This window comes from Orcinus orca, chromosome 15 (assembly GCF_937001465.1).
Source record: "Orcinus orca chromosome 15, mOrcOrc1.1, whole genome shotgun sequence".
NCBI classification, from domain to species: Eukaryota; Metazoa; Chordata; class Mammalia; order Artiodactyla; family Delphinidae; genus Orcinus; species Orcinus orca.
This window is the reverse complement of record NC_064573.1, coordinates 58,012,390-58,035,623: the sequence shown is the minus strand read 5'-3', so window position 1 is coordinate 58,035,623 and position 23,234 is coordinate 58,012,390. Positions and strand designations below refer to the sequence as shown.

Sequence of the window (23,234 nt, the reverse complement as noted above, 5' to 3'; positions counted from 1 at the left end):
CTTTAAAAGAATATGATAAAAATGACCAACTTTAAGTTAAAAACAAAAAAATACATGATGTAAGTCTGTGTTATGTTTGTAATGTAAGTCTGTGTTATGTTTCAAAATTAAGTCTGTGTTATGTAAGTCTGTGTTATGTTTCAAAATTAAGAGTAATGCTCTAGAATACAATATTCCATAACTAGTTTCTATTGAGAGGCTAAGGGTCTATTGATTTGAGTAGGGCCATTCTCCTAGGATAGAACTGCTAATAGATAGCTCTGTTTTATGTGGAAAGTCTTTGGAAGACTACCTAATAAGTTATTTTTTTTCTATTTATATTTCTTTTTATTTTGACTGAACCATAAGTTATTTTTTTTAATAGTTGCATGGTGAGTTTTTTTTAAATATAGAAATTCATAAAAATAACCATTTTTATTTTATAATTTAAATTATTAAAATATTTGTAATAGAAAAGGTTGGGAACTCCCTTGTGGTTCAGTGGTTAGGACTCCGCATTCTCACTGCTGAGGGCCTGGATTCAACTGCTGGTTGGGGAACTAAGATCCCAAATCCCACAAGCCATGAGGTGTGGCCAAAGGAAAAAGAAAAAAGAAAAGGTCATTGAAAATATTAAGCAGTACCTAAAAAATAAAAATAAAATACATGAATTCCTTCTAGATTACTAAAATTATATTGTGCTTTTTCAAATTTCACTGGAAGAGAAATATTTTAGAGATAATATTGATTCTATGCCCTTTATAAAGAAAAGTTTATCTTCTGTGACCTTGAGTCAAGTTCTGGTAAATTAGAGGAAGCCCGCTTAACTGAAACCCCTCCTTCTCACACTACCTGAGTTCACAACATCCATTCGTGAAGAACACCTCTTCTGTATCACCTGCCCCATCCTTTCTAGAAGTTTATAGAATCTTCACTGCTATGATCCTCTTTACCATGATAAAGTCAAATCTCTAAAGAACCCAATGGAGTTATTTTTCTCACAGTCATCCAAAGGCTGTTTTCTGAAGAGTTTGGATCAGCTGCTTAAAGATAAAAATCTCTGGAGACAAAGAGATTATACAAAGACAGATTCATACTGACTTGAAGAGAATTTTGAAAACTGGATCTTTGTGTTCTAATGTTTTCTTCACCAAAACAGACAGGCAGTAAAGAAAGCAAAGAGAGAGAAATCCTAGTTAATCATAGGAAAGACCTCGTAAGTATTAGCAGAGGCACCTGGAACAAAGTGAACACAGGATGGATGTCCTAAGTGAAAGTTGCTTGAATTTCAGTGGCAAATACGGGTTTTGGGTCATTTGAACCTTGTCTTAAAACCTACTTTCCCAACATTTTATTATGAATATTTTCAATCAGAAAAGTGGAAAGAACTGTACAGTGAACATCTGTGCTCTTACCTAGATTCTGCAACGAACATTTACCTACTCTCTTCCTCACCTGTCCGTCCATGTATCCATCTCTACCCTTCAATTCAGATTAATTTTTTGATGCATTTCCAAGTGAGTTAAAGACCTAAGTATACTTTGCTCCTAAACTGTTCAGCATTTGCATCAATATTTTTATGACTCTTTTTAAAAAAATTTTTTTATGACTTTTATTTTTTGAGGTCACATCAACCTATAGCGGAATCCACAAATCTACCCAAACCTTGTGCATTCTGTGATTTTTCACACCTGCGTGTGCCTGTGCAACGCAAACCTTTATCAGGTAGAGAATGGAGCCCAACCCCACAAAATTCCCTCCAGTCCCTTCATGGTTAGTCCGCATCCTTTGCAACTGCTCTTTGGTTTTTCCTATAGATGAGCTTTGCTTGTCCTAGAATTTCATGTAAATGAAATTGACATATATACTGCTTTCCTATAGGGCTCCCTCCGCTCAGCGTGTGAACTTACCATCTTCTTCTTTATTTTCTTTCTGTTTATTATTTTATTTTTTTAAATTATTTTATTATTATTTTTTTTTTGGCCACACCGCGCGGCTTGTGGGATCTCAGTTCCCCAACCAGGGATTGTACCCGGGCCATGGCAGTAAAAGTGCCAAGTCCTAACTACTAGGCCACCATGGAACTCCCCTCCTTCTTTTTTTTTTTTTTTTAATTGAAGTATAGTTGATTTACAATGTTTCAGGTGTGAAATGATTCATTTATATATATAGATATATTCTTTTTCAGATTCTTTTCCATTATAGGTTATTCTGTAATATTGAGTAGAGTTCCCTGTGCTATACAGTAGGTCCTGATTGTTTCTCTGTTTTATATACAGTAGTGTGTATCTGTTAATCCCAAATTCCTAATTCATCCCTCTCCCCTCCTTTCCCCTTTGGTAACTGTAAGTTTGCCATCTCTTTCTGATTTACTTGCAAAGTGAGATGAAGTGATCTGACCTTTCGGTTTCAAGTGGCGGAGCTGATCTGGTGCCTTTTGACTTTCAGGGCTGTTCCCTGCCATTCTCAACCTTGCCAGCAATGCCCACATCAGCACCAACGCGACCTGCGGGGAGAAGGGGCCGGAGACATACTGCAAGCTGGTGGAGCACGTGCCCAGGAGGGCCATGCGCAACGCCCAGTGCCGGCTCTGCGACGGCAGCAGTGCCAACCCCAAAGGCAAGTGGCGCCCCCTTTGGGAGGACCCGTGGAAATGTACACCTTCCGAGCCGACTACTGGAGACTTGCGTTAGGGAGCCACAGACCTGCGTTCTCCTCACCTGTCCATTTCCACTGATTTTACAGTTTAGAAGTTAAAAAACTTAAACCAGAAGCTGAGAGCATTGCGTGTTCTTGTTTTCTTTCAACAGAACGCCATCCCATATCAAATGCCATCGATGGCACGAATAGCTGGTGGCAGAGTCCTAGCATCCAAAACGGGAGAGAGTACCACTGGGTCACAATCACTCTGGACTTGAGACAGGTGGGTAAGGCCAGAGCCCCTGCAGGAGGCCTGTGGGTGGCTGGGTTGTAATCTCATGAGCTTCCGGAAAGTCCACTTGTTTCTTAATACGTTTACATTCTGGTCTCACTGCTTTTCCACCCGGTGAATTTAAGTGAGACACAGAAGTTGTCCTTGGTACCGTTTCCTGTCACGTTTATCGTGCCCAGGTATCCTTGGGGAGGTGAGTGGAGTGTTTCCACGTGGTCTGATGTTCCTAGAAGCCATGTCGGGACGCTGATCGTCCATCCGCCCAGGATGCCACGCCAGGCGGTACCCAGGTGTCCACACACACACTGCAGGTGGCGTCACAAAACGCATGCATTTCCGGCCTTTTGAGCTTGTTATCTTGCTGTTATCGCTATGCAGCTGTTGTAAGAGGGTTCTACGTAGAAAACAAAGCTTGGAAACAAAAGAGGATAGTCTTAAACCTCTGGACACAGCCTCACCCCTGTCACACCGTCTGCGAGGGCTGTGAGTACCTGGGGTTGTCCATTACTGCTGTGAGCAAGCCTTCAGCACGAGCTGGGACAGGCAGCATTTAAATGGCTCGGACCCCACTTGCATCCCCTTGCTTTGCTTTAAGACCACATAGGAGAATGGAGAGAAACATGGTACGGGCTCTGGCTGCTCCAGATATTTCTGGGGAAGGGAAGGAGAAGGAAAGAAATCTGAGTGGAAAGGATGAAAAAGAAAGGTGGCAGCTATTGTCAAATTTCTGATTTCAGTTCTCCAGAAAAGTGATGGCATAGCCTTCTTATTTATGTCCATTCCGTTTCTCTTGGGTTAGAACTCATCACTGTCGTGTGAAATATCCTTGAAAGAGACAACTAGTTGAAATATGCACTGTAGGATGGAAATAGGAATTTTGGAGATCTTATGATGAAAAGTCATAATTCTTTGAATAAGTGATCATTAAAAAATATGTAGGGGGCTTCCCTGGTGGCGCAGTGGTTGAGAGTCCGCCTGCTGAAGCAGGGGTCACAGGTTCATGCCCCGGTCCGGGAAGATCCCACATGCTGCGGAGCGGCTGGGCCCGTGAGCCATGGCCGCTGGGCCTGCGTGTCCGGAGCCTGTGCTCCGCAACGGGAGAGGCCACAACAGTGAGAGGCCCGCATATCGCAAAAAAAAAAAAAAAAAAAAAAAAAAAAAAATGTAGGATTTTAAGTAGAAAACAAGACAATACTGTGTCTGTTTGTGCACAAGGAACTTTTGAGCTCTAATCGTAACAGTAAATGAGGTAGTAAAATGTGAAGTTCAGAAGACATTTTTAAAGTTCAGGTTCATAGTATCAACGTAAGTGAAATAATACTTCTGGGTGTTTCCAGCCACGAATCCTGAATTAATATGTCATGCCTTTGTATTTTCAAATCTGCCTGAAGGAAGAGAGAAAAAAGCCCCTTTTTGCCCTGGTTTTTGTTTTTGTTTCGGTGGTAAGGATGCTTCTGCAGGAAATGTTGGTTTTCTCATCATCTTTTCAATGTATTTTCCTTCTTTAAGGGAAAAACTACAACATTTTCATCATTACAAATGCGATACTACGTGAGTTTGGCCAAATTAACAGCTGGACATTTTATGAATAGACTTCAAATCCATGTTCAACTGTTGTTTATCTTGCAATTTGTCAATTTTGACTTCTCCTAACAGGAGATCTTTTTGCTGTAAGTTGGACTGAATCAGCTTGAGGAATTCGGGGGCCTCACTTTTAGGTCTTTAAGGCATATTCAAACACAAGCATACACACAGAATTATAGGCTTCTAAGTACTTTCTAGTGTTTTTACATAAGCTTCTAAATTGAGATTATTTAAAATAACAAAATACTCAGAATTTTCTTTACCTTTTACACAACGTAAAGTTTCTACTGTGCTTTCAGTTTAAAAAAAGTGCAATATGATTATCGCTGAGCAAACCTTTCTCAGATATTTATTTATTGAGTCTTTTTATTGTGAAAATGTTTGACTATGTAGAAAACAGTATTATTGTGACACACACATACCCGCCCCCGAGATTCAGGAATTTTTAAGCAGTTTGTCACATTTGTTTCATCTTGGGAACACTTTGCAAGTGAATTGCAGTCATGGTGACATTGGACCAATACAAGATTTTTTGTATCTTCAGAAAATAGGACATTTGTTCTGAATAGGCACCAGGCCATTAGCTAACAAAACTAACAGTTATTTCCTAGTAACTATTTCTCCACCCATATCCAGTTGTCCCAATTTAGCCACCGATGTCTTTTATAGCTTTTATTTTTCTTTTTCAAACCAGGATCAGTAAGGAACACTCATTGCATTTGATGCCTGTTATGTGCTTGTTAAATCTCTTCTAATCTGAATTGTCCTCTCTTACGTTTTTAAAAATGATATTCAATTTTTGAATAGATGAGGCCAGTTGTCTTGTAGAATATCCTACATTCTGGATTTGTCTGGTGGTTTCATTGTGACTTTGTTAACATGTTCCTTTATGCCCTCTATTTCTTATGAACTAAACTCAGCTCTAAAGTCCTGATTACTTTCCAGTTAAATATTTTTGGCCAGAACCCACCGTTGGCGATCCTGGCTGCTCTGTTGCATCCAGAGCTGGTTGTCCCATGAGGAGTGAGGCTATATTTGGGTCCTGCTTAGGTATTGACAGCTGGATGGCTCCCTTCCGCCTCATCTCATCCTTGTTTCCTGGGCCTCATTGACACTCAACTCTAGAATGTGGTTATACCTTCTGATGACTTTTCTGTCGTCAAAGTCTGTGTATTTCCCTGTCAGGCCAACAATTCACCAGCTGCTAGTTAACTTCTAGATTATACACCCCATGAGGGCAGGGACCACAGCTGTCTGCTTCCTCCTTTCTTCTTCCTCTTCCCTTTTCCTTCCCTGTTAACGTTTATGGAGGCTTGACTTCACACCCTGACGTCGGCAGAGGTGAGGCAGTGAGTGTGTAATCACACTGTGAATCAGTGCTTTATTTTCACACTCCCCTTCTTTTTTTGGTTCACAGCCTGATTAAAAGATGACCATCAACTAATAACCCATTGACTGCTTTGTTTCACTCCTTTAAAAACGTAAACTCTGGGGGCTTCCCTGGTGGCGCAGTGGTTGAGAGTCCGCCTGCCAGTGCAGGGGACACGGGTTCGTGCCCTGGTCCGGGAAGATCCCACATGCCACGGAGCGGCTGGGCCCGTGAGCCATGGTCGCTGAGCCTGCGCGTCCGGAGCCTGTGCTCCGCAACGGGAGAGGCCACAACAGTGAGAGGTCCGCGTACCGCAAAAAAAAAAAAGTAAACTCTGAAGTACAGGTCTCTAAAGTAAAATTAGGCAGACCTCAGTGTTATCAGGAATCAACAATTTCATGTTGTAAATGTGTTCATGTAACTTAGTAAATATGTCAGCCCCTGAGGTTTTATGACCAAATCAGTCAGTTTTGTTCTGTTTTGGCAAATGCCAAAGACATTGATACCATTCTTCATTCTCTAGTTGATGACAGCTGTAGAAATTATGACATTTTAGCCTCTGTATATAATGTTTGGGTACCTGAAAGATAAACTAAAGAAAAGATAAAAAGTGGTGTTATCAGAAAGTCCATAAATGTTGTGTGGTTTGCAATAAGATTTAACTACAGAGTGTTTGCTTTAGTAACACATTACAAGAGGAACGATTAGATTTATTTCTTTACTTCTTTAAAGTAATGCCTGCTATTCATTTCTTGCATCGATTCACCATATTTTAGAATTTACGCTGATATCTAGCAATGTCTCACTTAAAAAGAAAACAGTCTGTGGGAATTGAATGAGTGCGGTAGTTTTAAGAAAAAAAATAAAACTGACGAGTCACTTTAACAAATGTAAAACTAACATATACATGGGTGGTGTCCAGTCATAAACTATTGCTCACTGTCCAATGACCTAGCATGATACCATGGACATGAGCCCAGGATCTCTTGTGATAACTTAAAATTTTAAAGAAATCATTCTGAGAGAGTGAGCATACCCATTTGATAGATCTTGAATTTTGTGATTGTCAGCATTATTTTAGTTGTTAATTATATTAAACTGTATATATTCTATTAAATATATTAAAATGTATTCCTATGGTAGAGTTTCTCAACTTAAGAACTCAAGGATTTCCAGTTTGAGATACTCTAAGTTTAAGACACTGGGCAGATAAAAAGATGTTCAACATCTTTCATCATTAGAGAAAAGAAAATCCACAATGAGATACCACTTTTCACCCATTAACATGGCTATTATCCAAAAACAGAAAATAAAGGTTGGTGAGGGTGTGGAGAGATTGGAACCCTTGTGCATTGCTGGTTGGGAACGTAAAATGGTGCAACACTATGGAAAACAGTGTGGTGGCTTCTTAAAAAGTTAAACAGAATCTCCATATGATCCAGCAGTTCCCCTTCTAGCTATATCCCCAAAGGAACTGAAAGCAGGAATTCAAAATGATATTTGCACACCCATGTGTTATGGCAGCCTATTCGCAGTAGCTGAAAGGTGGAAGGAACCAAGTGAATTCCATCAACAGTGAATCGATAAACAAAATGTGGTCTGTACGTAGCATGGATTATTTTGCCTTAAAAAGGAAGCAGATTGTGATATATGAAAAACGTGGATGAACCTTGAAAGTGTGTTAAGTGAAATGAGCCAGACACAAAAGGACAAACACTGTATGATTCCATGTACATGCAGTTCCTAGAATAGTCATGTCTATGGAGGCAGAAGGCACCAGGTGCTGAGCAGAGGGGGATGGGGAGTGAGTGGTAATGGGCGCAGAGTTTCAGTTTGGGAAGATGATGAGGTTCTGGAAACGGATGGTGGTGATGGTTGCACAACTATGTGAAGGCACCTAATGCCACTGAACTGTGCACTTAAAATGGCTGGAATGGTCATTTTAATGTTACATATATTTTACCACAATTAAAAAATGTTAAAATATTGTGAAATACATGCTGTTTTCTATCAGCCAGGGTCCAATCAGGAAAACAGAAACCACAGCAGTTATTTAAAAGGACAGGTCTAGTAGGAGGAACTGGTTAATGGGTGTGAGAGAACTGGGAAAGAGAGTCCCTAGCTAACTGAGAGTTAACCACTGAGGAGGAACTAAGGGAGGCGATTGGGGTTACTCACAGCTGGAGGCTTGCAGGAGAGTACCCCACCTCTGAGCCGGGGTGAGGAGGCTTATGTGGGGAGTTCTGGAAAGCCAAAGACTGGGGCCAACTGCTGCTGGGCGAAAGACATTGACCGGAACAGCAAGTAGCCAGAGGGGAAATATCCTCCCTCCCTCCTCCAGCCTCCCTGCCTCCAGCCTCCCAGGCTCCCTCCTCCAGCCTCCCTCCTCCGGCCTCCCTGCCTCCCTCCTCTGGCCTCCCTGCCTCCCACTAGTGCCTTCAAACCCCGAGAAGCAGAGTACAGCAGGTGGATTTGCAGTCACTTTGCAACCGGCAGTAATACTGTCATCTCAGTAGGTGATCACTGTGCCAGGGCAGTGACATGAACACAGATCGGCAGCCTTGAAATCCTGGGTCAGAATTTTGTTATACAGTGGTCAGCCAGATTCTGAATATGCTTTTATAAGTTTTTAGATTAACTTTGGAATGAAAATGCAAAATTCATAATCCTCATGGCGAAATCATGGACTGCCTTCTAATACGTGGACAGACTAGGCGTCCTGGGATCTCAGCTGAGAGGCTGCCGTAGGTGACGCTGTGACTTTAAGGACAGTGGTGGGGGAAGTGGAAGCAGTTCTATTTATTTCTGTATGTATTTATATATTATTCCTTTTTGATCGTGTGGCATCGTGGCAGAGATGCGTCAAGGGTGGTTGGGTGCTATGCTTTCGGACAGCTTACAAAGTAAAATGCAACACTACTCTATATAAAATGGATAAGCAACAGAGACCTACTGTATATGTATAGCACAGGGAACTATATTCAAGGTCTTACAATAACTTAATGGAAAAGAATCTGGAAAAGAATAAACATATGAAACTGAACCACGTTGCTCTATACCTGAAACTGATACAACATTGTAAATCAACTGTACTTCAATTTAGAAAAAAAAAAGGAGGGTTCCTGGTTGAGCACCTGACAAATTCCCTATAAAAAATATGTTTCCTTTCCCCCGTCACACTGGTAGTCCACAAATGACTTAGGAGTCCTAAAAATCTTCAGGTGTCACATGGGAAACATTAAGCAGGATACAATCTAATTAGAGTTAGCTAATAGGGTTAGCTAAGAAGTGCAATTATGCAGATTTCCAGAAAATAAACTCATAAGTCAATAATTCTTATTTATTTCTTAATTAGGGAAGTAATATAGGCTCACTGTAGAAAAACTGGAAAGTACAGATAAGTGTAAAGAGACAGAAAAACCTGTCATCCCTTCACGCTGACACAATCACCAATGACATCAGTGTACTTGCTTTTAGACTTTTGCATGCATGTCTATGTATTTAAATTAACAATACAGTCATAGGGCTGCCGTTTATTCCATACTCCTGCAGACCAGGCTTTCTGTGGAACCCTTGCTCTGGACTAGCTCATGGAACCCTCGTAATCACACTATGCGTTTGGTTCTGCATTATCTCCTTTTGACAAATGGCAGAACTGAGCCTTAGTTGAAGTAATTTAAGGGTAGAACTCATCCCTGTCTGCATTCTTGGACGATATCATCCTTCCGGCTGAGGTTTGTGACAAATACATTTGTGTCCTGATGTTTTATTTAACTTGATAGCATGATCATTTCCCAATATAACTAAAATCATTATTAATAATTTTAAAGCTGCGTTAACATCCTACTCTGTGGCTTACCCATGATTTGCATAATAGCTCCCACGCCTGACATGTTGGTTGCTTTTCTGTTATGGATAATAACTTGAGGTTTCAGTGAAAAAGGATTGCATGCCAGTGAAGGAGTGCAGTGCATACAAATCAGTTTCAAGGCTCATAGGGCAAGTTTCTGTTTAGTTTTGAGTATCCCTTTCAAAAGAAATGTTCATTGCCTGTTGTGTATAGGAATCTGTACATATATTCATATATATCGTGTATATGTATAGGAATCTATATATAATATATAGAATTTAGTATTACAGAATTTAGAATAATATAGAATTTAGTAATATAGTATATAGAATATATACAGTATATTATCTACGCAGCATATAGAATCTACATATGTATATGAACACTCAACCTATATATTGTATATTCATATACTATGCATATGTGTGTCTATATACATATATATAGGTATCTATATAGGTATAGGTTATAGACTCTACAGCATTTTTTTTCTCATCCATGTTACTTCATCTCCAACAATCCTGGAGAGGAGATGGCCCCCTCTTTGCAGGTGAAGAAGTGGCAGTGCAGAGTGGTCCACTGGCTTGCCCAGTGTCACATGGCTGTACCTGCTGCAACTGGGGCCGGACACCACGACTTCTGGTTCCTTCTACACAGTCTCACCTCATTTGTTCCCGGTCTCCCATCATTGTTTCACTTTCTGTTACGATTTCCTGGGGATGCTGGCAGGAGTTCTGACAATTTCCTTCTGATTTGGGAGTGTCTGGGTTCTTCTTAAACCCCTGTTTTCTTTATCACTCAATGGGGTCCTCTCGCCTAGGAATGGGGCAGAGTATCAACGCTTCTCTCATGGTAAATCTGGGTGCTGTCTAACATGTGATTTTTGGCCAAGAAGCAGGGAAATGAATCAATGTTTAGTAATCTCCTTTCAAAATGTTTAAACCTGGGCAAAATGTTCGCTGGGAGTGGTCAGATTTGTGAGTAAAAATGTGTAATGTCCCTTTAGAAGACAAAGTGTGTTTCATAAAAATGGAAACGTTTCCTATGGCATTGAAAATAAAGGCTGCTTTTTTGAAGCAGTGCTCTATACTCTGTGTAGGTTTAATTAGGAAGTAACACTTTGTTGTGGGCACATAATCACAGAAGGGCCTTTGTTTTATGCAAACCTTTAGACAAGAGCTGCTTGTTTGCTGGGTTTTATAAAACCTCATTAATCTGGACGTCTGCTGTTGTCTTTTTTCCCCAAAAAATTTCTGAAAAATTGGCCAGAGCTGGATTGAGGTTTATTATTGTATCGTCCGTATGTAGAGTGTTTGCTAAGCACATTGGCACAGTAAATAAAAAAAGAACAGGCAAATTGCACATTCTTAAGGCAGAAAATCTTGAAAGACTTTTAGAACAAGAGTTGCATGTCAATTGGAGCTTCTCATTACAAATGAGTCTTGGGCGTTTGTTAAAAGAGTTCAGGCAGAAATTGTTCCTGGAAACCCTGGTAGAAATGACCATGACTGTGTACTTGTATTTATTCAAAATGATTTTATTTCAATTTTATATTACTTCATACTGGGGTCAACCAATTTCAAATTTTTCTTGAATTTGTTTGGCAAAATGAATAGATTGGAAGAAATCAAGCCCTTCATTACTATTTGGAAGTAAGCCACACGAAATTCTTCTCCTTCATTTTTATCTTTTTCCGTCCTATTCTCCATGAAGCTGCTTGTCTCAGAGATATGTCTGTCTTTTGTTTTCACATTTTTGTTATCTCATTTTGTTTTCTCCTACACAGCGGCTTTTCCAATTATCTACTGCTTTGTAAGAGACCACTGCCAAACTTTATGGCTTAAAGCAACATTCATCTTATATCTTTCTGGGTTTGTTTCTGGGGGTCAAGGTTTCAGGAAGGGCTTGACTGTGAGTGGTTGTATCTCAGGCTGCAGTCCTTGGGATGGAGCTGCTGGGGGAGGGGGCGCTGGGGCAGCTGAGGGCTGGCCAAGGCTCTCCCTTCATGTGGTCTCTGGGCTTGTCTGTGTGGACTCTCCTTGTGGGCTAGGGGCTTCCTCACAGCATGGCAGCCCTAAGGCAGCATTGTGAATAGGGCAGTTCAGGGCTCCAGCACAAGTGTTCCAGAGAAAGAGGCAGAAGTTGCATCCCTTTAAGACCTGGCCTCAGTGTCACACAGCATCTTCCTCTGTGCTCTTTGGACCTCCCAGTCTCTGAAGTGGGCAAAGATTCAAGTGGAGGAAACATGAGGCAACCCCAGCCTGCCACAGGACGAGGGGTAAAGACTTTAAGACACGTCTGAACCCCCCATTGCCTCCTCACACTTCTGAAAAGAGGCTTCTCTCTGCTGGTGTCCCATAGCTTACCTTTTAGGGGCTATACCTTTATCTTTAGGTGATGTAAAGAGCTATAGGGCCAAGTGGCAATACAGATATTGTACCTTAAATTGTTCAATGTTAATGACTAGTGAGCTGAATACATGAAAATAATTGAGGCCATATGTGGAGCTTCCTTTCCTGGCAAGATTTATTTTTAAGCTTTATCCTTTGTCTGTCATGAACGGTGGTCTGCCAAACAGTCAAGCATAACCATTTTTCCAGTTAGCACAACTTAGTTTACCAAACCTTCCCCCTTTTTTCTTTTTCTGTTTTGAATGGCAGAGGGTTGGCCATACTGTTACAGTGTTGCTTGCTCTACAGGGCTTCTTAGATCGGCCTTGGGAGGGTTCTGGGAAATGAGCGAAGAGAGTTTTGCAGGACTCTGTCAAAATATACTTTTCATATCTCCAACTGTTTTGGCTTCAAAATAAAGCTTTTTGTATATTTATGGAAAGAAAGGGAGGTCTGTTTTGGAATTATTTCTTCCTGTTACAGTAAAGCTAAAAAAAAGATGTTTTAGTTTCTGAAAAAATTTTTCTTTGAAAAATACGTTTTGGAATCCATTCTAGTGTTTGCTTTTTTTTTTTTCCTGCTTTTTACTTAGCAGTGTATTCAAATTGAAACATCTTCATCTTTAAAAAGAAAGCTGTAACAAAGTAAAAAAACAAAGTAGCTCCTGAATACCTCTGCTATACCTCAGAATAACTCATGTGCTTCTTATGTCTTCAGTGGAACTTTTCTCTATATAGAACTTCTTTTATTATGATACAGAAGCAGAAATTTTTTAACATAAGAAAAGAATTGTTAAAAAAACTCCCTTGTGATCCTAACAACCAGGAATTATCTTCTGATCCATTCCAGCATATCTGAGAGCATTGCCTATATTTAATAATTCGTAACGTCTGCTTATTGATGGCAGGGGTCTCAGGATTCCTTGATGAACAAGACAGTAGCGACATCCAGGGAAAGTATTCAACAAACGGTAGGTTCCATATAAATGTTGGTATCATCACTGTACTTCAGTTGTTGCTTAAGGCTGACTGTGGTCCTCAGGGGCTTCTGGGCTAGCTGGGGAAAGAGGCAGGTAAGCCGATCACTTCTGCTGGCTGATATGGGGGTCAGGGGAGCTGAGCAGGTATGGGGCACATATAGGAAGGGCAGCTCAGAGCATCAGAGAAACGACCCGAATGTAGGACCAGGTGGAGGAAAGGTACCTGGGAGAGAGCATCATAGAAAAGGCCTGTTTGTGGAGCCAAAATAGTTCATCCAGTGTGATCGTAACAGTTGTCTTTCATTTCTTCTTTCTATTGAGATACAATTTACATGCACTGATGTGCACACGTCTTAAGGGTATAGTTGGATGCACTTTGACAAATACAGTCACGTGTATAAGCCTCACCGCCATCAAGATGCAGAGAATTTCCATCACCCAGAATGTTCCCCTGTGTCCATCCCGTTCTGTTCACCAGCTCCCCTCCCCGACACCCGCTGGCCAGAGGAACCACTGTTCTGAATATTTTTTCACTTAGATTGGCGTTGCCTGTTATATAACGTCATATAAATGCAATCACACAACCTGTCTTTCTTGTGTCTGTCTTCTTTCTCTTGGCGTTATGTCTGCGAGATTCCCCCATTGTTGCTTTTAGTGGTTTGTTCCTTTATTTCTGAGCAATATTTCACTCCGTGAATATACCACACTTTGTTTATCCATCCTCTTGTTAGGGTGTTTGGGTTATGATAAATTTCTTCTGTCAGTGCCTATTTTATTTTATTCTGTTTTATTCATCTATTTAGATATAATTGAAAATAACGTTGTGTAGGTTTGAGGTACAAAACACGTTGGTTTGATAGGTTTATATATTGCAATATGATTACTACAGCAGTGTTAGCTAACACCTTTATCACATCACATAATTATCATTTCTTTTTCTGTATTGAAAATAATTCCAACTCTGACGTTTATAATCCAGTATTGTTGACTATAATCACAATATTGTGTATTAGCTCTCCAGAACTTTTCAGTCTACTAGTTGCTACAGTTTTGTCTATTGTAAATAAAGCTGCAGTGAACATTCTATAAAAGTCTTTCTGGACATACGTTTTTATTTCTTAAGGAGTGAAATTGCTTGGCCAATGGACGTGTGCACATTTAACTTTGTAAGACATTGACACACCAGCCTAGAAAGTGGCTTTAGTAGAAAACCCTTTGTCCAGTTTCTAGTTGTTTATTGCCAGAGGGCTAGGCAGTACCAATTTCTTCTTCATGGCTGGTATCTGAATTTCTGTAACAATTTTTAATGGCAGAATAATGTCATCGTCTGGGTATACAGAGATTTGTTTAACCTGCTCACACTGTTGAACATTTAAGGTGATTGTAATTTTATAAATTACACTGCAACAAACATCTGAATAGTTTTGCGGCTGCAGTGCTGATTATGTTTTAGCGTAGATTCCAGGAAATGGGATTTCTGGGTCAAAGAGCTTAAACAGGATTGCGAGAGGCCGCCTTGGGGGCGTCGGGCCCTGGCCGCAATGTGGGCTGGGTGCCAACCCCGCGCGCGGGAGGGTCGCCCCGCAGGAAGCAGGGCACCAGGTTATTCTACATGAGTGGAGGAGGTAGTTGTTGCAAGTAGAAGAGACACAACTTTTTTTTAGGATGTCTGAAGATGAATAAAAAGTGAAATTTTTATGCCGTCTTGAACCAGCTCTTCAGAAATTTACTAAGATAGTAATCCCAACAGACCTGGAGAGGTTAAGAAAGCACCAGCTAAATATTGAGAAGTATCAGAGGTGCAGAGTCTGGGACAAGTTGCATGAAGAGCATATCAATGCAGGACGTACAGTTCAGCAACTCCACTCCAGTATCCGAGAAATGGAGAAGCTTTGTTTGAAAGTCCAAAGGGATGGCCTAGGACTTCTGAAGAGAATGATAGATCCTGTTAAAGAAGAAGCATAAGCAGCCACAGCAGAATTTCTTCAACTCCATCTAGAATCTGTGGAAGAACTTAAGAAACAATTTAATGATGAAGAAACCTTATTACAGCCTTCTTTGACCAGATCCGTGGCTGTTGGTGGAACATTTCACGCTCCTAAAGATGAAGCTAATCCTCAGAGTATGACTCAGATATATGTGTTGCCTGAATCCTCGAGATCAAAATGCTGCAGAATCATGGGAAACCTTAGAGGCGAACTTAACTGAACTTAGCCAACTGGTCACTGATTTCTCTCTCCTAGTGAATTCTCAGCAGGAGAAGATTGACAGCTTTGAAGACCATATCGACAGTGCTGATGTGAGTGTTGAAGAGGGAACCAAAAACTTGGGGAAGGCTGCAAAGTACAAGCTGGCAGCTCTGCCTGTGGCAGGTGCTCTCATTGGAGGAATGGTGGGGGCCCGACTGGCCTCCTTGCAGGCTTCAGAGGGGCAGGAATTGCAGCTGCGCTTGGTGGTGGGGTGGTGGGCTTCACAGGTGGAAAACTGTTACAAAGAAAGAAACAGAAAGTGATGCAGAAGCTCACTTCCAGCTGTCCAAATCTTTCCAGCCAAACTGACAAAATTGCAGTTAAAAACCAAACTTCAGTATTATTGGTGCCAACATATCTATCCTTTGCTGCTGTTGGACACTCACCAGCTTTTGGAACATGAACATGATTATATCAAAATAGTGGCTGTCGATGCTCAAGTGGGATTGAACTGTGATAAGTGCATATATTTCGTTGTTTGCTGGGGTGTTAATGGGGATGTTAGATACTGAGAAGCCTGGACTGAGGGTGTACAGTGTTTGGCAGGTAAAGTTTAAGGACTGCCAGGGAGCAGACTTTTTACCTGGAAATGTGAAAACCCAACCCATCACTTTGATAAGGACTTGCGATGTGTGAACATGTTGGGTTACAGAAGGACAGTTTTCAGAACAGTTTCTTCCATAACTCTGGCATGGAGACTCCAAGGCTAAGCATATTGTAAATATGCTTCTTTATCTCCTAAATATAGATTATTTAGGCATTTTAGCAGAGAAAAGAATGGAAGTTCAGTAGCTTTTTGTATCAAATAGGGAAATCAGGAGCTAGCAAGGGGCACAATTGAATTGCATTAATGGAGTCCATTTGGTGAACCCTATTGCAATTTGGTCTAACAATAGTTTCAAGTGAAGGAAACAAATAGTGTAAGAAAATGGAAAGAAAGGCCCGCCTTCTCTTTCAGATATCTTAATTTGTGACACTGGCCTCTTCTCTGAACTCTTTTTTCTGCCTCTCTGTAAATAAAGAACACAGAGTCTCAAGTGGTAGACTTATAAGGCCAGTCACTAAGCTTGCTCTGTCAGCCTCTTTTTTTAATTTTTGAATTTTATTTTATTTATTTTTTTATACAGCTCCAACCAAAAGACACAGGCTTGCTGAATGGATACAAAAACAAGACCCATATATATGCTGTCTACAAGAGACCCACTTCAGACCTAGGGACACATAGAGACTGAAAGTGAGGGGATGGGAAAAGATATTCCATGAAAATGGAAATCAAAAGAAAGCTGGAGTAGCAATACTCATATCAGATAAAATAGACTTTAAAGTAAAGAATGTTACAAGAGACAAGGAAGGACACTACATAATGATCAAGGGATCAATCCAAGAAGAAGATACAACAATTATAAATATATATGCATCCAACACAGGAGCACCTCAATACATAAGGCAACTGCTAACAGCTATAAAAGAGGAAATCGACAGTGACACAATAATAGTGGGGGACTTTAACAGCCTGTCTCTTAACACCTCAAATATCTAGTCCCCTCTGCCTTCCCTGCCTTGTAATTTTGAAAAATTCTTTGACTTATGGGGTGAATTCTACCCATGTGTAATGCAGACTTTTCTCATAATCTGTTTTGGTTTTTTTGTTTGTTTTTTGTTGCTGTTGTTTTGGTTCTTTTTGGTATTGGCTGCCATCTCTGTTCATCCTCTACTGTAACCTCTAGGTAAAAAAGAAAGTGAGAGAAAGAGAGGTGTCAGTCTCCAAATACTTTCAACGTTGTTAGAGTTTGAGCTAAAAAATAAGCAAGGGGGGAACAGCAGATCATTTCTTGGGGCATCTTACAATTTCAGGGGACTCATGTACTTGCCGTGCAGGGAGTGTTTGACCCTAAGTCTCTTCAGCTGGCAGTTGGAGGAGCTAAGGACTAGCTTTCTACCTCACTGCTGTTACTACCATCCTTTTCCCCAGGCTTTGCTGTCTCCTGTGATTTCTTTCACCCTGCACAGCTGCTGTTTCTTCCCAAGAATGGCATTCATGCTTGCCTTTTCTCACATTCAAGGTTGATGGTGGACAAAGCCTGATGCCAAGACTCAGTCCTGGTGGAGGATTTGTGGTGCTAATCTCAACACTTGACATTGACAGCAAGCATGGCTCAGCCCAACCCAATGTCTATCTCAAATAGCAGAAAAGTTTTAAATTTAGGAAAAAAGAACTTAAGATTATAGGCAGACTTATCCTGTACTCTCACCTCATTTGAAATAGGAAGGAACCACCGTTTGCCTTATTCTTTTCTGAGGACAGAGGAAAGGGCACCTACACCACAAAAGGTATGAGATCTCTGCTCAGGCGCCAAATGGATTCATCAAGCTGTTGAATGATTTATCACTTCTCTCTTGCTGAGTTTACTCTTAATAACTTTTATTGATTGCTACCTTTTACTTCTATGTCTAATCTAAAGAGACCTTTCTCATTCATACTTTTTGCTTCTCACCAGTGAATTCCAATGAAGCAGCATACCATTTCTTATTGTTCTTAAATAACTGGAAAACATCAAGTATTTCTGCCTGCTGACTCATATCTTTAATATAATACCAAGAAGGAAGTACTTTGAGTGTCAGAGTCTGATCCAGTATTTGACATTGGATACCTGTAAGGTTGGGATAAATACTTTTGAACTCCATCTTTTTGTATTTTTGGATCCTTGCTGTCCCTTTAACACAGAGCGTTCTAACCAGAATGAGGATCAGAATTGCCCAGGGCGCTAATTTAAAACAAGATTCCTAAACTTCAGTCCCATAGGTTCTAATAATAGCCAATCTGGCCTGGTCAGCTAAAATTATAAATTTAAGTTACAGTTATATCAAGATTCAGCTGTATCATTGAATCCTGTAATTTCTAGTATTCTACCCTTCAGCCAACCTAAAATTCCTATTCTGCCAACCCAAAATTGGCTAGCTCACCATCTTAACAGCACTAGGGACTCATTCTACTGTCAGGCTGGTTCTACATCAAGACCTGAAGGAGAAAAGAGGCCTGTTATTGACCCTCACAGTTTGTTTTGGGAGCTCTCCTTTTTACTGAGCCAGTGTGGGACATCACTGTATGTGCTCATAGAGGCCTTTGAGTTTTACTACTCATCAGGATGGGAATATTACTCTAGCAGTCTTCATGCTTAGGCAAGTTGCAATCCTTTTTAAAAGTTTTATAATTTAAAATTATTTAGAAATTGTATCTAATTTCCCCATAATAGAAGCTAATAGCCAACCTTTTGTAGAAATTTCTAGATGTGTTTAATCAACTATAAATGATATACGTATAAACTATAAAGTGTTTAGAAGTATAAATTAGTCAATATAACACAGAAACCAATCTTAAAATGGAATTTAATGCCCTACAGTAGCAGATTAAATTTATCTTCTCTATGATTCATGTCTTATTTTTACTGCAACAAGTTAGAAGGTAAGGAACACTTTGATTAAGTTCTTAAAATTTACAGAGTCTCATTTGGATAAAGGCAGCACTCTTAAAGCCTTTTTAATATAATAATCTGATAATTTCTCTGTAGAACAGAGACTTTGAAACTTTTTGGTTGTAATCCACAGTAAAAAAGCATTTATATCAAAACTCAGCATATGCATTATGGAACAATACTTACCATTATGTGCAGTGCACTCTGATGTTTTTTATTGTTTTAGTTTTTAAAAGATGCTAGTTGTAACCTACTAAATTGATTTCATAATCTACCAAAGGGTTTTGACCCTTAGTTTGAAAAAAAAACCCCACCCTTACAGAGGAACTGTTATTTATGGAATATTTTCTGTTTGCCAGGCCCTTCACTAGACATTTTACAGGTAAGGACACTGGGTCTCAGAGAAGCTAAATAATTTGCAGAGGGTTATTCAACTACAAAAGGGTGAAGCCAGGATGTAAACTAGGTCTGTTGAGCTACAAAAACTTCTGTTACTCTCATACTGTGTTGCTTCTGTATATTAAAACTGAGATGGACTATTCGCTCTGCTTCACCCAAACACCCATATATTCTGTAAAGCAGGCTTGCTTTGAAATTACACATGCCGTTCATTTTCACTTTTCTTAAAATCTTGTGTTTCCTCATCAAATGTCCAGCAGCCTCAGTTTTTAATGGTGGCCAGTGCAGAAGTACATAGCGCTGAATTTAGTCCTTAGACTATAAAATTAATAGCGTTTCCATCCCACCCACACATCCTACAAATTTCCTTATATTTGTGGGTCACAGCCATCACTTAAGCAGTGCTTTTTATATTGAATTTTAAAATAAACTCTAATATTTTTTTAAAACAATCATATAACTCATAGAATCAGATGATTATCCTTTAAAATGGTACCCTTGGGAGGCCATGCACTTATTGTAGTGATGCTGATATTACTTAGAATATTTTTGAAACTTTTCTTTTGGAATTGCCTCTAAAGACATTTTACAAATCACATAAAAAAGCCATCTCAGTGTTTATTAGTCGCAGACTCTGCTCCCTTGTTCTTATGACCTCTCCTCTCTTCCTTCCTCAGTTTTGTTTTTCTTCTGCTGATTTAGCTCTCCTACCCACCTATGCTGGAGCCAATAACCTAAGAAGCCCCAGAAAAGGGTGTGCTGGCCAGAGTTCCTGGGGCAAGAACTTTCAGGTTATACTGACGCCGAGTGCTGTATAGGGAGAGTTCTGCGAATCCAAAAGCCTTCCTCTGTGGGCTGCCTGCCTGCCTGTAAGTGCCCTAAAGTAGTTTGCACAGGAGTAAGGACTGAATACTGGCGTTATCTATCAATCACAAGAAGCTGAGGAAACTTACATATATACTGTACAACATTTTTCTCCAGTGAAGGTCACAGAAGCCAAACCAAGCCATTCTTTGTGTTAACTTAAAAATGGAAAGGTCGTTTTCAGGGTGCCCCTTGCCCTTCGTTGTTGCCACATGAAATCTTTGGGAGGAAGGATGAAGAAGAGTATGGGGAAATGGTTCTCCTGTGAAATGGGACATTTTCTTCTCCTGATAAAGTATAACATGGCGGTGGCTATCAGGTACTTATGAATGCTAGAAACTCATTTTAAGTAGTCAGATGTCTAATAAAAGGTAGGGAAGCTTCCCCACTAGCCGAAATTAATGTGAACAGTTCAGGTTCTGTTTGTGTGGGGTTCTTTTGTTTTGTTTTGTTTGCGGTACACAGGCCTCTCACTGTTGTGGCCTCTCCCATCGCGGAGCACAGGCTCCGGACGCACAGGCTCAGCGGCCATGGCTCACGGGCCCAGCCGCTCCGCGGCACGTGGGATCCTCCCGGACCGGGGCACGAACCTGTGTCCCCTGCATCGGCAGGCGGACTCTCAACCACTGCGCCACCAGGGAAGCCCTGTTTGTGTTTCTATTAACATTTCGTGTTGTTTCTAACAAGATGTTCTCAACTATTTATATTCATTAATTTGACACCATTTCACAGAGCCACTGCTTAGGTATGATAAACAATCAACGGTAGGAGATCCACCTATAGTCCATTATTACTGCCCTCAAAGAAATTATTTATTGTGGGAGACAAGAAAAACGTCTGTGCAATATTAACAAAAGAAATAAATTCATATAAAAACGTAAGAGGTGTCAAAGGCAAATGATTTGCCCAAGATTAAAGCTAGTTAGCACAAAAGCTAGAATTATAACTATGGTCTAAGAAAAAATAATCCTCAAAGTAATTTAACTGAGTTTTTGTTATGCCATATCAGGTTGCCTACTGAAGCTTGTGGTCTTTCAGACCAGCTTCAACATTCCAAATCAGTCAACAGCTACAGTTGGATGAGAATTGGATGGGGAATCCAATTCTCCAACAGCTACAGTTGGATGAGAATTGGATGGGGAATCAGGAGATCAGAGCTCTACCTTTGGCTTTGTCTCTGATAGTAAGCTTTTACTCAGGGGTTGCTGCTTTCTCCCATTCTAGTCAGGGATTTTCCATTCTTTCTATCTAGCCTCTTACTGGGTCTTGTTAATTGTTTGAATATTAGTCGCATTCATTTCTTAAATATGTTCGTAGCCATCACTCCAGTAAAAGACGTTATTACCTCCCATCCGCTACCTCATCTTCCCCAACTTTAGGCCATTCCTCACATCACTGCCACAAGAACCGTCTTTCATTTTTCTGCTGAAATATTTTCAGCAGATTCTGTTGAATACCTTATAAAGTTCAGCCTTCCATATACTGGCCCCAGCTTTGTCTCTTCAGACTCACTACTCAACCATCTGACAATGCCACTGAAAATCAGACATTCCACAAGAATGATTTTAAGGTTTTTCTATGGTGAAGGTACAAACTGGTAATAAACTATGTTTACATTTTTTCCAGACTAAAGCAATTTCTGTAATACTACATTTTACAAAACTAGTCAGCTGAGTTTTGTTTCAGCTCTTGAATAAGTCTAAAAGTTGTTTCCTAAGGAGAAGAAATCTTTTGTCCCCTCAGAGGAAATTACATACAATTTCTTAACCTCCAAAACAACGTCAGTCTTGTCACCTGTGCATTGGATAGCCAAAGCATGAAGATTTTAATTTAGCAGCATAGATACTCCAGACTTGAACGGACCATCGTCCAGCTCCTGTGAGAAACTTGACTAATAAATATTTGAGGAAATTACTCAAGAGTACGTACATGTTATCCATACATTTCTCAAGTATTTGAGATTGTCTTTTATTAAGGTTAATCACTAAAAAAGATGTTTACCAAGGTTTCATTAATTAACCCCCTAAAGATGTTTTCCATTTTATTGTTAAAACCCTTGGTGTTAACAAGGGTCAGCACAAAAAAATGGCCCAATGGTGAGAATGTCTACAAATTCTGTAAAGCTTACTGAATTCGCTTATGATGTTGCTAAGTGGTGCTTATATAAGGAAACATGGAATAAATTCACTCATTCAACAACAGCAACAACAAAAAAAACAAAACCAAAAGAGCTTAAACATTTTTGAAAATTAATTTTTATTTTTTTTCAAAAATATTGCTCGATTTATATACTCACTAACAGTGAATAAAAGAGTGTGTCTCACAACCTCTCAGCAGCATGGAGACTAAAAGGTTCTTTCTTTCTTTGTTCCCTGTTAATTGAATAGCAAGGAATTTACTTATTCATTCATTCACTCATTCATTCAGATATAGCATATATTCATTTATTTACATTTGGTCACTGTATTGAACATATATTTGGGAGCGCCGGGCTGACTTCAGATGCTTAGACAATATTTGTTTGGTCTTGTTTATCACCTTCACATGTGTAAATTATGCCATGATTATTTACCTCTGATGAGGCAAATGCTTTGTCAAATGGTGGTGACAGTTTTAGATATTTGAAAATCAGTGTAAGAGGCAGGACAGAATTTTCAAGTCATAACAAATGAGAAAAAAATTGAATGAACTGCAAATATCATCATCTTGAGAGGTGCCAGTGGTCAGCAGAATAACTATGGCGCTTAGGGAAAGTGATTACAAATCTGATAGTGATACCTTACATCTGTATCGTGCATTTTATAAAGTGTTTTTCTATTTGTTATTTCACACTTACACTGTGATATACAATGTGATATACAATATTCATTGTGAATAATGCAGTGGGGTGTAGAGAACACAGCTGGATTTATCACTTTAAGCCTGAATCCTGGGAAACATTACATTTCCTTCTGTAATTCTCTGGATTGTAAGAAATTTAAGATCTGTTCATCACTACCTTTTTGGGAGGAGGGTGGAGAGTAATTCTGGAAGTCTGACTCTGCAAGCATTGGCCTTGGTGAGGTGAGGAGGCTGCCGAAGTAGTGACAAAGGTGGAAACTCTTCAGGGACTGGGCCTGCTTGTGCCAGTGCATTCAGCTCTGTTCTCCTTTGACATTTCTGCACA

General features: G+C 40.0%; 1 protein-coding gene and 1 pseudogene across 1 annotated transcript in view; both read left to right on the top strand.

Annotated features, from left to right (window-relative positions):
* The window catches only part of LAMA1 (laminin subunit alpha 1), a 165,748-nt gene that overhangs the window by 21,197 nt on the left and 121,317 nt on the right, over nucleotides 1–23,234 (top strand). The window contains exons 2-3 of the mRNA XM_033439381.2: nucleotides 2,428–2,598; nucleotides 2,790–2,902. Coding sequence (XP_033295272.1) covers nucleotides 2,428–2,598; nucleotides 2,790–2,902 — 284 coding nt within the window. The remainder of the gene's footprint in view (nucleotides 1–2,427; nucleotides 2,599–2,789; nucleotides 2,903–23,234) is intronic.
* Nucleotides 14,749–15,735, top strand: LOC105748296 (syntaxin-17-like; annotated as a pseudogene).